At 34.0% G+C, this 15,932-nt stretch overlaps 1 protein-coding gene across 5 annotated transcripts in view; it reads left to right on the forward strand.

The window, feature by feature from the left end:
- The window catches only part of pan (transcription factor pangolin), an 808,803-nt gene that overhangs the window by 696,474 nt on the left and 96,397 nt on the right, over positions 1–15,932 (forward strand). For all 5 annotated transcript variants that reach the window (XM_072542638.1, XM_072542639.1, XM_072542635.1 and 2 more), the window contains exons 5-6: positions 255–342; positions 10,141–10,368. In XM_072542638.1, coding sequence (XP_072398739.1) covers positions 255–342; positions 10,141–10,368 — 316 coding nt within the window. The remainder of the gene's footprint in view (positions 1–254; positions 343–10,140; positions 10,369–15,932) is intronic.

Consider the following 15,932-nt stretch of genomic DNA (forward strand, 5'->3'; position numbering starts at 1 on the left):
CTTAGAAATAGAATATAGATAAACACGCAGTTTTAGTATTCATTTTTAAAGAGAAAATATAATTCACTCTGAATTAAGGAAAACCAGTAAACTTTTCGAATAATACCATAAAAAACACAAACACTGAAAGTGTTGTAAATATTAGAAATTTATTTAAAATTTGATAGATTCAGTATTTAGTATTTTTTTTATTATCTTAATTTTTTGTTATTAAAATTAATATGTATATTAATTATACTTTTTTTCTATTCCAGGCCTCACCCGACCCCCTATGTACCCATTCTCGGCAGGACAATACCCATACCCTATGCTTAGTCCAGAAATGTCACAGGTGGCAAGTTGGTAAGTAAGATAAAATTGGTATCTAACGGTTCAAAAAACTTTCCAAACGTAAAAAAAAATTATTAAAGAGAGAAAATCAAAATAAAAAAATCCTACAACAAAAATACTACTTACTAGTCAATAAAGTCTTTGGAATATCTTTGCACTATTGTCCAAGTCACTATTATGAGCTATTATTACACTATTATTAGAGATGTGGCAACTCTGCGACAACTTCTTACAGAAACTTGCTGGTTTACACAAGATCTGGAGAGTACTATATACGTGGAGTAACAGATTTTTAAGAGCTTCTAAAACTGAGCCCTCCTTAAATCACTCTGCCTTTAAGAAACTCTGTCTGGTGTTTGGGAAGTCCCTTTGGATACTGCACATATTTTTCATCCACACGGAACACTAACACTGGTGTCACTGTTATTCTAACAAAAGTATTTCTTACTTTGAAAATGATCTTAAAATTGAAAATTCTTTGCAGAATACCCTGAGAAACTGTTATTTTCTGATATATTGATACCATCACAAGTTTTTTTATAAAGTTTCTAATGATTTTGAATACAATTCCGTTTCAAAAGTTTCAAATTATTTTTCAAAAGTTTAAAAAATGTATTATTATAATTCCTAGTAAATATTCAAATTAATGTTGCTCACGCCATCTATCCGCCGAGCGCGAAAGCATTTAACTTACTTAACCTTATTCCATTTTCTCCTTCTGCTTTTCTGAATTTTAGCTTTTTAATTGCCGTCTCAATTTCTGATTTCAATATTTGAAGTAATTACTATTTAAATGGGAATAAGCCACAATTAAAGGTTAAAGTAAGTTTATTGATGTTTTAATTTCCACTTCGGAAATCGTGCTCAAAATACAAACATTAGTAAATTAAACAAATTTTGTTTTGTTGTTACTTGGTGAAAAATTCTTCTAATAATTTAATTTTATCTGACTCATTTTTATTGACAATTCAGACGGTTCTTTTTTGGGAATTGTTGCCGAGAGGGGGCATTTGGGCCTGTAGGACCCATCGCCGGCTCTGTGGACTTCTTCCTGTCCTCGGAATTAGACCGGGTGTTGACCATCTTTGCTTGTCACTGATGAAATGGTTTAATACTGCTACTGGTATAAAATAACGGTTACCGTGACAAGTATCTGTTATAGGTAACAGTTCCAAGGAGCAGTTACAAAATAACAGATCAAAAATAGAAAACAGAACAGGTAAAATAGTCTAAGTATTCCTTGACTTACGGAAGGAATAACTTAGTAAATAAGAAAAATAAAATGGTACAAAAGTACAATGCAAAGAAAATGTTTCTAAGTGTTTCTTGACTTACGGAAGAAAAAACTTAGGACAGAAATACAGATAAATGAAATATGTAAATATGAAACAAGGTATGGAAATATTTCTAAGTGTTTCTTGACTTACGGAAGAAACAACTTAGAGTGAAAACAAACAAGAGAATCAAATATGGAAAAATAAGAATACAAATACTTCTAAGTGTTTCTTGACTTACGGAAGAAACGACTTACAAATACGAAAAATCAAATACAGAAAAGATGAGGAAATATTGCTAAGTGTTTCTTGACTTACGGAAGAAACAACTTAGCATAAAATAGAAAATGAAAGAGACAAATGTATTAAGTATTTTCTTAACTTAAGGAAGAAAATATCTTAGATAAAATATCGGAAATAATAATGCAACAATGATTATGAAAATATTTCCAAGTGTTCTTTTGACTTACCGGAAAAGAACGGCTTAGACGCACAATTAAAATAACAAGTCAAATATTCAGAGAAATATTTCTAAGAGTTCTTTGACTTACCGGAAAGAACTACTTAGACAAAGTACAAATCAAAATATAAAATAAAAAAAGCAAGATAAATATTTCTAAGGGTTCTTAACTTACGGAAGAACAACTTAGACAGAAAATACATGAAAAATAAACAATCAAAATAATCAAATAAAATATCAAACAATCAGTACATGAACAAATATAGATCAATGTAATATTCTAACCTGAAAAGGTCTGAATATACAATAATGCTAAAATAAAATGGTATATAGGAAATCAGAAATAAAACAATAACTTAGTAGGAACAATAATAGCACCGACTTGGTCTACAGTAGAAGAGGCAAGCTCGACTGACCGATGAGAGAAAATCTACCTGCTTTTATGTAAAACAAATCCTTTGTTTTACGTAGCAAAAGTGGAATTTCCCTGCATCGAGCCAATTAGAAATTTGGATTTGGCCAAACTTGGAATTCCCAAGTATTTTGACCAATATCCAAATTCCTTGATGCGTCCGGCACGGCTGTCAGCTCCCGGCTGACACTCCTCCGGAGGACAGTTAGAGATTGTGTCATGTATCAGGTGGTATGTTTCTTCTACTGTATCTTCTGCCGCTTCAGATATTGGCATATATTATCTGTATAATATGCATTTACTGTGTAAATGCATATTACGTAAATAAAATTGACGGCATAGTTTCTAAACCATTAAAAATAAATCCCTTAAAAATTTCCCATGGGGTTGTAGTCCATTATGTTGATATTCAAATGAAATTTAAACAAATGAATAGAACATATTTACGTCCACTATTTTTATAATATATCACAGTACAATACCTATCCATTTTTTGAAAAATAATATTTTAGCAATTACACACTTGTCACAAAGTTCTATTATACTAGAAAAACAAGCATATTCAACCAACTGTGTACCTTTTCCCGGTTAGACAATACTCCTACTCAATCTAGAAATGTCACAGGTGGCGAGTCGTTAGCCAGACTTTCATTTGTTCCCTTTAATCAGGAAATCTCGTCTCGTCTCTCTTCATTTCCCGTGTTTGCTCCTTTTTTTCGTAATCGGCTTTGTCGTACACTCTTTAATTGCGAGCAAATGGGATTTGGTTCGGCCACAAAGAGTCCACTATTCCATGAAAAATTCTCTCGGGAAAGGGGTGTTATCACGCCCTGGAAAAAGTGTGTGGATTCGTGATGAAGTTTTGATTCGAAAAACGCGACTGCGGAATGAAAAAACGCCGGGAATTTTTTTGTCAAAGGCTAATCTACGGGCTACCCGCATTTTTCAGCAGATTTTTCGTTGTGCTGTTTAGGAATTCTTTTAAATAACGCAGCTACGATACAAGAACATTTTAAATAAATTTGTGTTAAGAATATGACTTTGTTCTTTATCGTCTCTTAAATTTTTGAGAATTTCTTGAGAGAATTTGAGAAAAGGCTGCACAAGTTTTTAAAATAGCCCAATATATATCTGTTGCGGTGTGTTGGAGTATCTCGGGCCTTAGATTTTTGTCTGAAGAAGGTCTGTTTTTGTTTCTTCATAATTATAATTTAAATTTGCATCAACCGAAAAACTTGTATACATGTTAGGAAAATTTTCATCATCATCATTCTGGTTTTACGATCCTGCGTGGGTCCTAGAATCCTCAAGAATTTCTCTTTAGTCGTCCCTATCCATCACCTTTCTCCGCCAAGCACGTATTCCCAGATATTTCTGATGTCTTCGTCGATGTTATCAAGGAACCTTGTTCTGGGTCTTCCTCTTTTTCTCTGACCAATGGGTCTATCAAGAAGCGTTTTTCTAGCTGGGTCATTTTGTTCAATCCGCATTACATGTCCTATCCACCTCAGACATCATATCTTAATATGTTTTACGATATCAGGTTCAAATTCGAAGTTGTATCGTCTTTTCACTGCTCCATAGATTCGCTTTAGTACTTTTCTTTCGAAACATCCTAACATGTTTTCATTATTTTTTGTTAGAGTCCAGGTCTCCGAACCATATGTTAGGAATGGGCGTATTATTGTTTTGTAGAGTTTTATTTTTATAAACTTTGATCAGATAAAAGGCATATATCGAGCACAGTTTAATTAAATCTTGCCCAAGTACTTTCGATCCCTAGATCATCTTCAGGGGCATTTCGTCAATTGTGGCCTATCCGGCAAGAACAAGATGTCATAAACATAAAATTGTACATTACACTACACTACAAATAGACAAACAAACACTTTAAAATAATTTAAGGGAGGCTACATTGCTTGAAGAAGTCGGAGACAGTCATTCTGTCTCCGACTTCTTCAAGCAATGTAGCCTCCCTTAAATTATTTTAAAGTGTTTGTTTGTCTATTTGTAGTGTAGTGTAATGTACAATTTTATGTTTATGACATCTTGTTCTTGCCGGATAGGCCACAATTGACGAAATGCCCCTGAAGATGATCTAGGGATCGAAAGTACTTGGGCAAGATTTAATTAAACTGTGCTCGATATATGCCTTTTATCTGATCAAAGTTCATTTATTCGAGCATTCAACCTTATATTTATTTATTTTTATATTTCTCGATATAATTGTGGATTTAATGAGGAGATTGAGCCCAAAATAGCATCCGTTGGCCGTGCTAATTCTGCGGTTTATCTCTGCGGTAGTATTATTTTCATACTTCGTTCTGTTGGTGTTTATTATTAAACTCATTTTTCACTCATAAACTCAATATTAATATCATCACCATAGACCAGGATTTGCACTGATTTATTATATATTGAACCAGTGGTTGTGATTTGTGACATACGTATTATTTTTTCCAGAGCCAGATAACAGTATACAGGAGAGAGGGTCTCCCTGGCGCAGCCTGTTATTTGTTTTAAAAGGTTCAGACAGTTCCCCCTGAATTCGTACTCTACATACATTCAACTTTTTCAAGAGTTAATTTTGTTAAATTTACCAACTTATTTGGTATTCTCTTTCATTGCTTTGAACATTTCTCTTCTATTCACAGAGTCGTAGGCTGCTTTGTAGTCTATAAATATGTGATAAGTATCAATGCCATATTCCAGTGTTTTTTCCAAAATATGTTTCAAGGTTGCAATCTGATGAATTGTCCATTTACCACCTCTGAAAGCAACCTGGTATTTTCCTACTATCCGTACAAAATATTTTATACGCTGCATTTACAAGCGTAATTCCTCTGTGGATAGACCATTCAAAGATATCTCATTTTTTGTTTATGGTGCAAAGTATTCCAATCATTGGGGAGGGATTTCTATGTCCATATTTCTTTTAGGAAAATTTTTAGATCGAAAAATGGACCTTACTTTTTCGGAATATGTAGGAAAAAATGAGTAAAAATAAAAGTGCACAGATATGAAGATGGGCAAAAAAAGTTTCGAAAATTTTCATATGGAAAATGTGAAAACTCTAGTCCATTCTTTCATGATAAAATATTGTAAAACCTCAGAATTTTGAAATGCGCATAGGAAACATGTCAATTAGAAAAAAAAAACGTTATATAGTGCCCATATGCGCTTTTACCCCAGGGATCTTTAAAATGAGTTAAGCCATAAGTGATTCTGATGTAAAACACCCGAGTAATTAATAAAAATCACGATTATCTTATTGAAAAATGAAAAGAAGTAAAAATTAAGCTTTATTTATGTACCTATCAACAAGGCGTGCTAAAATTTCATTTTAATTAATTTTTGAAATTTAATAAAATTTTTTCATTTTTTCAAATTTACTCTGAAACTAACAGAGATATGGAAAATATGAACGAATACGAAAATATAGTTTTTTTTTCTGCTAAAAATTTTCCATCTTTTTTTTTTTATTTTTATACAATAAAAACTCATTTCGATATTGACATTTCAAGTTTGAACATAGAAGTGGGAAGTATCTTTTTTAAATCGCATGTTAAAAATCAAAGACTTTAAAGAAGTTCAACTCTTCGACAATCCGTTGTAGATCTTGGCATACTTACAAAGAAGTCGCAACTCCTGTCAATTTCTGGCAACTTCCCTCCATCTTCTGACCCTTAGAATCTGTAGGTCTTCTTCCGCACCATCAATCCATCTACTTCTTGTGCCCTCTGGTTGTGAAAATGTTAATCTCTTCGTATATTCGTGATCTGACATCCTAGCAATGTGTCCAGCCCATCTAAGTCTCTGCACTTTAACGAATATCACAATATCTGAATCGGTGTATAACTGATATAGTTCAAAGTTGTATCTTCGACGCCATAGCCCATTTTCATTTACGGCCCCAAAAATCGTTCTAAGAGTTTTTCTCTCAAAAATACCAAGAACTCTTTTATTATTTTGTGATAAGGTCCACGTTGCAGCCCCATATATCAAAACCGGTCTTATTAAGGTCTTGTATATATTGAGCTTGACTGCACGTTTTATATTTTTATTTTTTAAATGTTTCTGGAGATCGTGAACAGTTAGTTCTTTTTGCTATTGCTATCCGTCTTTTTATTTCGTCGCTTGTCATGTTTGTTGCGTTTACTAGCGATCCAAGATATGTGAATTCTTTGACTTGCTGAAAGGTATGGTTGTTAATTTTAATTCTCTGTTGGATATTTCGGACGTTCTTAGAAACCAACATATATTTGGGTTTTTCCTCGTTTACCACAAGTCCTAATTCACTTGCTTGCGCGTTCGCAAGCATTGTAAAACGTGGCACCATGTCTCTCATACTTTTGCCCACTATAACTATATCGTCAGCGAATGCGTCGATCTATTAAACATACTTACATTTATATATATATATATATATATATATATATATATATATATATATATATATATATATATATATATATATTTGGTTTTTTTTTTAAAGTCTTACGACGTTGTCCGACTCCCAAATGCCACTGTATTCTGTCTTGAGTTAGGTCTTCGTCCAGATTTCGAGCGCTAATCGCTTTCCTAACTCCCAGGTTCCAGCTCTGTGGTGGTCTTCCTCGTTTCCTCTTCTCTGGGGGTTGCCACATCATCGTTTTTTTAGGCAATCTTTCGTCTCCCATTCGGCTCACATGCCCATACCATATGAGCTCTTTTCTCTCAATATCCTCAACTATAGTGCCCTCTATACCCATTTGTTGTTTTATCACTTTATTCCGTATTCTGTCGGCTCTTGATATTCTCATCGATCTTCTGATGGCATCCATTTCCGTGGCTTCGACCTTTTTCTTATATTTATTCTAATATTTAATTGTCTGATTGTCTTTTCCAAGGCAATATTAAAGAGGAGACATGCCAGCGCGTCACCCTGTCTTAGACCATTATAAATGTCAAAGAACGCAGAGTTTTTTCCTTCAATTCTAACGCATGAGCTTACGTTTTGCATTGTTATTTGGGTAAACTTAACTAACTTAGGTGGGATCCCAAAGTCTATCATTGCATTATATAATACAGTTCTTTTCACACTGTCATAAGCTGCTTTGAAGTCTACGAAGAGATGGTGTGTATCTATGTTATATTCTAGTGACTTTTCTAGAATCTGCCTATGTGCTTGAATTTGACGTGTAGTTGACTTTCCATCAGTAAATCCGCATTGATATTGACCAATAATATCCTTTGTAAAATGCCTCTATAGTTCTTACACTTCAGTTAATCATGCAACGCACATAGTATTCACTTTAGCCACTCTTCTGGTGCCAATTCATTCTGCCATATAAGTACTATTAGTTTCTGGATTGCTGCAAAAAGTTGATCACCACTTTTTTTTATACATTTCCGAACAGATTTCATCGATTCCTGGGGCTTTATTGTCTTTGAGTTTTAGGATGGCATTTGCCACTTCTTCTCTTGTTAGGTCTTCACTATGTAGTTGACGTTGTAGATTTTGTTGATTGTCTATGTGGTAATCTCCTTCAATATCGTTTATATTTAGATGTTCGCTGAAATGTTGTGCTCATCTGTTAAGAACTAAATTTTTGTTAAGTAGAATTTCACCGTTAGTGTCTTTACAAATTTTTAATCGTTGTGTTCAAAATGCCGTACAATATATGCTTTGGATCAATTAAATATCTTTAAAATTAAAGAAATTATAGTAAGAGAGCCATTTACGTTTTCCTGTCAATTTTTTCGAATTTTTTCATATAAATATCCCCGATTTCAACTATTTCGGAGCAACAAATACTCACAGACTAGATTATTTTCAAATCTAGGCATTCTAAACTGGTTAAAATTTTAAGATAAGATGTTGATACATAAATAAAGCAAATTTTCCGTGGAATAAGATTAATTTTCATTTTTGTGGAGAAGTCAATAACTTAATTTCTACCTTTATCTTTTTTTATGAAATGATTTAATGTTATTTTTGAGAAACCACCCAAAAGCATGCATTTTAGATAGGAAATTAACAATTTCAAGCCTGAATAACTTGTAAAATAATATCTTACTGAGAGTCTGTATAATATTTTTTGCTATAAATTAAATTCGCTATTGATTTCGGGGGTTATTTAAAGTTTAAATATTTTCCCCCCTTCCCGAGAAGGAGTGGCACTTACCCCTGTCGTCAAAGCGCACATCGGCACTTTAACTTTTTTTCTTATGCGCAATTCAAATTTTATGTCAATTGAAGCAATTCTTTAAAATCATGTATAAGCAAAAGCTTTGGAAGAATGAACTATTATAACTTTCTCAAAATCCTTTCAATCGGTCATCCATTATGAAAAATTAAAATCGGTTACATAGGCGAGTTTGAGAAATTTTTTAAAACAGTTATTCAAATCGTATTTTTGCCAAACTTATTTGTATGATCTAAATATTAAAAATTTAAGATAATTTTTCTGTACAACAATTCTTTTAAATTGCTAAAAATTGTTTAAAAAATCATTTTTCAAAGTCCAATTCACTGCAGAAAATCCTAAATAGATTAAATTTTTCTCTAACTTCCACTACCTATTTTAACCTTTTCATTATGTTCAATGTTCAAAATGTTTGATATATCATTGGGGTGAGTTTTTTTGACAATTCTGAACCCAAAATGGAATTTTAGGTTTGCGATTGTGTACATGAAATTAGTTACTTACCTCCCACCAATAGATACACGTGAAACTGAATTCATAGACTTTTAATATGATTTTACTGTTATTATACTGTTATTATAAGTATAAGTTTTTGCTGAAATGTCAATTTTGGGAGGCAAAAAAGTTTGCGACCGACTTCTAACCCCGGTTTTCCCCTAAAACCTTCCTTGAGGAGGGGGGAACGGGAAACATCGATTCAAATTAATTTTGAACAAAATGTTTATTAGCATTTTTTCTGTAGAATGAACCGTTCTCTCAGAAAAAACGCCTGAAGCGACCAGCGATTTTGAAGGTTAGTTACACGCGCGAAATCAATTTTTTAAATTTGTATCAAGTCGACTATGGAAATTCCATAGTGACCGATAAATGAAAGTGATACATTTTATTGGTCTTACGAGAATCGTAAAAAATGGCAAAAATCGCGCAACGTTTATATATTTAACAGCTTTCTAGAAACTCACTTCATTTGCGACAAAATGCATAAATTGAGTAAGAAAGCTCACTTTTCATCTTCAAAACGCATTTTGATTTTTCTCTAAAGTACCTACACTTTGAACAAAATATATCCGAATTTTTACCGTTACGAGTTAATATAAATTTTATTTAAAAAATTTATCTGTCGCTCTTAACTGGCATTCAAAATCGCCGGTCGTTTCAAGCGTTCTTTCTGAGACAACGGTTCATTCTACAGAAAAATTTTTGTTCAAAATTATTCCAGGTAAATATTCTTGTATGAAACATTCTTTGTGCGGCGCGGTATAGAGATTCTTGATAACTCGATGAAGGAGGTTTTTTAAGGGGGAATCCCGGGGATAGAAGGGTCTTTTGGAGTGCCAAAATTGAGATTCTCAGCAAAATTCAGTGTGATTCAACTCATTGTTCGTATCATTTTTGGAGGGTCAGTGGCATTTTCGTCTCTGACGACTGGGTTAAAGTTGTGGAGTAATAAATGATTTAATAAAATAATTCTTTCAGGCACACTCCTAGTATGTATCCCCTATCGCCGGGTGCGGGTTTCCGAAGTCCATACCCCAGCACGTTACCGATCTCTACGAGCAGTCTGCCCAGCGATTTCTACAGATTCTCGCCAACCGGGTTGATACAACCCCATCCTGGATTATCGCCTCACCCGCCTCATTTATCGTCGCATCCCGCTATCGTTACCCCTGGACCCAAACAGGAACTGCCCGATCTTAATCACAGGTAAGTTTTAATCTTTATATACGATGACGGTACAAAAAATATGGGGAGTATTTTTTCGCTTATGAACCTTTGTCACTGGTAGTGTCATGGTATTTATAGATACGTAGGAAATCAATAAAGTAAAAAAGGTTTGAGACATATTTAAAAACAGAATTCTATATCTAGGTCAAAAGTAATTCATTTTTACTTTGTCAGAATTGTATTGAATGTCCATTAATCATGAATTCAGAGGTAGAACATTATCCTTATTGGACTTTTGTTTGAGTGGTCGCCAAAGATCCGCTCTCAGCAGTCTTGAGGACATGTCAATTTTAAGAAAATTTTTTACTTCCATGTCTAATTAGTTGACTGGTCAATTAGTTGGACAAATGTGTCCCCCTTTCCGAGCAGGGAAGATGCATGTATAACGTCGATCAAGTTTCATTAAAATATTAAAATTAATCATGATTTTGTAAGATAAGAGTTCCTGATCTCTTTACGTAGCTAGTTAATGTAAATATTTTGAACATGTTTTGTAATGTAACAGTCAAAATTTTACCTCATATTTTTTGTCATTTTAAAGTGGAAATACTTTCAGGTTTTTCACTGAGTATGGTCTGACTGGATCGAAAACGTTTTGAAGATTTGTAATCCTTTTGGATAATGTTTTAAATTATTTTTTAATAAAAAATAGACCATTATACACAAAAAAATCTTACTTCTATGTAAGTTTTTTAGAATTATGAGATACAGCCAATCACTGGCGTTTTTGTCTTTTATTTTATAATAATATGTACCTCAATATTTACCGTATTATTGAACAGAATATTTTTCTTTGACGGGTCTCTAGCAGTGATTGAAGATTATTAATGGTCCTTCGAAACTAATCAAAGCAATCAACTTAGTGCTATAATTTGTTTAATTTGAATTTATGGCTACTACACTGAAAAATTTTATTTTATTGCATATGTCGGCTAAAGGATATTGCATTATAGTGAAACACAATAAATATATGATACACATTCGTCTACTACGAGATAAATAAAATAGAGGTGCTCGACGAACAAACTTGATCCACTTTTTTATTTGTAAATTCTCGCTCTAGTCTATTTAAATTAAGTTTTGTATTTCCTAACATGCATTAGTGTACACACACACGAAATAGTAGTTTCCTTTTAATTGTAAATGAGCCGGTGTTATCCGTCTTTCTTTTAAATCTCCATACTCTAAAAACACCAATTTGGTCCCACCGCATTCTAATTTCCTTTTGTGAAGCTCTCGCGAGCGCTCCGAAATCGAATCGAATAATTTGTACACATACACATACGGAGAAAAGAAGAAAAAAGGCATCGGCATCGTGGCGGCGGTTCTAATTGCCGCCTGGCTGTAATCCTAGTCGGGGGCGGCCATGCGAGAAATGAGATCCAAGATTGGTTATCGGCATCGCGACCATTGGTCAGCCCGTTGCCCGGCAACCGCATCTCTCGTTCCGTAGTTGTTTCGCCGCCGCAACGGCCACCGCCACCGCCGCCGATGATGCTAAAACGTTCGTACGTCGAAGGCGGCTCGGTTCGGATGTTGGCGATTTCGGAATGCTCTCGTTTTTGCCGCCGCAGCGCTGGACACGCCAGGATCGGACTAGCCCGAAATTAATTCTCCAGTAATTGTAAAACTGAGTCAAGCTTTCGGAAATTTTATTTTCTTTTTCAAGACGTTTAATTCATTTACTTTGATTAACACGAAGAATTTAAAATGCATAAAAATTAAACATAATAAACAATTGTATTATTAGAGGATGAGGCACTTGAGACAGACGGTCATAGTTCTTTTTGACGTCACTGTCGGTAAGCGTGGAATCTGCATTATCGGTCGAGCAAAAACTTTAGTTAAGACCGGAACCATTTGTTAACTGTCAATTCTTCTTCCTTTCCATATCTAATGTCAACTGTCAGTTATTTTTCGTCTGTCAGCTGTCAATTCTTCGTCTGTTAACTGTCAATTCTTCTTCTTTTCCATAGCTAATGTTAGAACGAAGCTACCGACCAATGGGAACAAAGTCCCGTCCACCGATGCCACAAACGATCTGTTTACTCCTTCTCAAAAGCAGCCGTTAGCTGTCGTTTAAATTATCAAATACTCCTCTTTACGTCGACTGTCAATTCTTCTTCTTATTAGCCGACATATTCATAATCATTAACTGTTTTAATTCCTGGGTTTATCGGTCTGTTATAAATAAAACACTTTATTATTGCTTAAACGTTTCGGTTATTGCTTCACCATTCTCAATAAGCACTTTCATTACATAAATATTACTTATTACAAGTAACATTTGTTTGCGATGGAACGCAAATGCAAACGTGATATTTTACATTAATTACATATGGTAGACACTTAGACTGGTTCAGGGTGATATTTAAAATATCTGCAAATGGTGGATTTACGAACAACTCAATTTATTAAATTGTGATGTATATTGGAGAGATCTTTTATATAGGTTTATTATTGATATATTATCTTTTTTTATGTGAATCATCTCCAATATAGATCTTTTGTTGTAGTTCTTTTCTTTTTCAAAAATCTGACATTTTTAAGAGTGGATATTTGCCAAAGAATGCTTGGATAAGGCAGCAGTGTTTTACTTTTGGTTTTGGTTTGTATACTATGTGTATGTGCAACAACTCTTCTATTTAGATATTGGTATGTTTGCCCAATATATAGTGAATTGCAAGGTCTGTCTTCTGAACCCCTAGATCTCTTCACTACACTGTTTACTACCCATTGTACTACTTCTGCTTGTAATGGCGTTTTAGTGGGGGTCGACGAGAAGATTCCTGACGGCGGGATTTTTACTGGTAGATAAAGCAGACAATGTTTTCTTTAGGAGAGGTCTCCATGTCAAGGAAACTGGATGCCGTCAGCTCTTTTCTTGAGACAATTCGAAACAATGCCTTCTCAGAAAAATTTTTGATTTATAGACACATATGGATTCTAGTTTTTTAGAACCATATAAGTAAGGGTTGAAAATATCCTGAAAACTTCACGTAAAAGTAGATACTGATTTATTAAAATAAATATAGTCAGATCATTAAAGAGATGATGAGCACTGAAGGAACCATTATCGATGGCATCGGGAAAAATTTGACATGGTAAAGACACAAACAAAGTATGTTAGAAACAAGACTTTTTACGCAAATAATGAACTGACAACCCAAGCTAACTTGAAAACAAGATGGGTGCCGGAAACCTGGAAGAATTGGACTGGAAAGACAGGAAAAAATGGGGACAATGCATTGACAATGTTGAAAGACATCCTAATTTATATACATAATATATACATATTTATCTGGCGTTGTTGCTCAGGAATCTAAGCTGCTTTGGTGATCCGCTTTCCGTAAGAGATTTTGTCTGCTGTCTATCTCTATCACTTCTTTCCACAAAGTTGGTCAGGAACTGTTCCAGACCTGATCAGGACCTGTTCAGCTTTGAGCAGGTCCTGATGAGCTTTGAACAGGTCTTGTGACGTCAGAGGTCAAAGGTCAAAGTTTTCCAAAGTGGCTTACTCTCTACTAGGGCATTTTTCAGCTTTAAAAAAGTTCTGTAATCTTTACTTCCTCTGTAAGAGTCAGTGCTTGTTTTAAACTTGTTTGTTTCTTTTTTCCCGTATAGTAAGTAGTCTCCTTGTTATAATCATCGCGCTACATTGATATTTTTGTATGACACTCCTTTAGTATGACATTCTCTACGAGTCCATTTGTATGTCAAATTGTTATTTATTTATCGAATAAAAGGTTTGCTGAAGGTTTATATAATATATTTTGCACCTCCTAATCGATTGCTTTAATGGATATATCGCCTATATTGTTAATTTTTGCTTTTTAAAGCCTTGCTGTTATTGTCTAAGTCTGTTTTCTTCATCATATGTATTGGCACATCGTTACAATTAATTATTTGCATATTTCGAATGATTGTTAACATCTAACACATATCTGGTCACATAGCGACAACCACAAATGTATCTGGTGACTTTTGTAACATTCCAATATCGGAATTGTGCCTGGAAATGTTCTCTGCATTTAATATATAATTGCTTGTCGGTTATCCACACCAATGCGTAGGCGTATAGATACGGTTCTGCATATTTGACGTATTCGTTTTTGTTTGGTTTTCATTTGCTCCGTATTTGTTCAGATCCGCGTGTTGTATGTGGATGTATTCGATCATCCGTTTCAGTCGCTCTCGGTTGTGGCCGAGAGGAATCTTTGTCTATCTCTCTTACGTGTTTCATTCTTTACTTTGAAGCAATAATTGCAATTTACGAGTACAATCTAACATGGTCCGTTTCAAATAATATCACGATGCATGGGCGTAGCGGTCAAACAGTTCAAACGGGAAATTTGTAATATCTAAAGACGGTTATTGTAGATAGGTCAATGTCAGTGAGTTGGCAATGATCCTTAAGTTCACAGGTTTGATAAGAGGACTTTTATACATTTATCTCAAAAGTTGATATGTTAAAAATCACTGTTTTATAATGTACCGGCCATGATATGTATCTAAAGCTATATTTTCTCTGGAATAATTTGATTTGTCAATAGATAATATTATGTGAGATAGAAATTACCAACGAAATTTACATAGCATTATACATAGCATTGTTTGCTACCAGTTAATTCATAGACATAGCAACCCGTTTTTAATTTTCAGCCCCAGCGGGTAACCATTCAACCTGACCTTACTTAATTGTTAGCAACATAAAACTATTACTTACCTATTGGCCCTTTTCTGCCTGAAATTTTCGCCTTAAAAAAAGTAAATACTAAATATTTAGCGCCAAAAGCTATTGGTAGACGTGGCCAATAATCAATATAATAGAATAATATAATTTGGTTAAAATTGATAAAGTGGAACAGCAAATAATTTCAAAACTTGATGAACTCCTGGAACAATATTCAGATTTAAAAGTGAGTGGATATTGTGGAAATTCATAATCGGCATAAAAAAAAACTAAATTAAATAATGCAAGTGATGGGATTGGAAAATCAGTGAAAAGTGATAAAAGAGAATTGAAAAGAGTGAACAGATTTTAATAATGCTGATTCTGATATAGGGTAAAATTATATTCTTTCATATATTTTATTTGATCCAAGTGACAATATGTAGAAGTATACAGAATGCCGAAAATATCGCCGCTGTCAATGTTGATGAGAATCAGAGGCAGTCGATTTCACGTCGCTCATAAAAACTTTGTCTTTCACAGACCACAACATGGCGAAGTTGCATCCGTACAAAATGTAGCATACTCAAGTTAAAAGTGTATTAAATATTCGTTTAAGGCTACCAAAATGGGTGGCGCTTTTGCAGCTTTCACTGGAAAAGTGAAAATAGCAGGACACATTCGCTGGCTTTCCGCTTGTGAGTTCGTGTCTACCCGAATATCTGAAGACGTAAGGCATACAGAAATAACGTTATACCAGTCCATTGATGACATTTCTTACACGGAAAGGTTGGCGAATTGTGCTCCTTTCGCCGTTTATTTATATTCAGTGTCTCAATTCATCAAAGCCATCATAGCAAAGTTCTTGCTG

This window comes from Diabrotica undecimpunctata, chromosome 9 (genome assembly GCF_040954645.1).
Source record: "Diabrotica undecimpunctata isolate CICGRU chromosome 9, icDiaUnde3, whole genome shotgun sequence".
Lineage (NCBI taxonomy): Eukaryota > Metazoa > Arthropoda > Insecta > Coleoptera > Chrysomelidae > Diabrotica > Diabrotica undecimpunctata.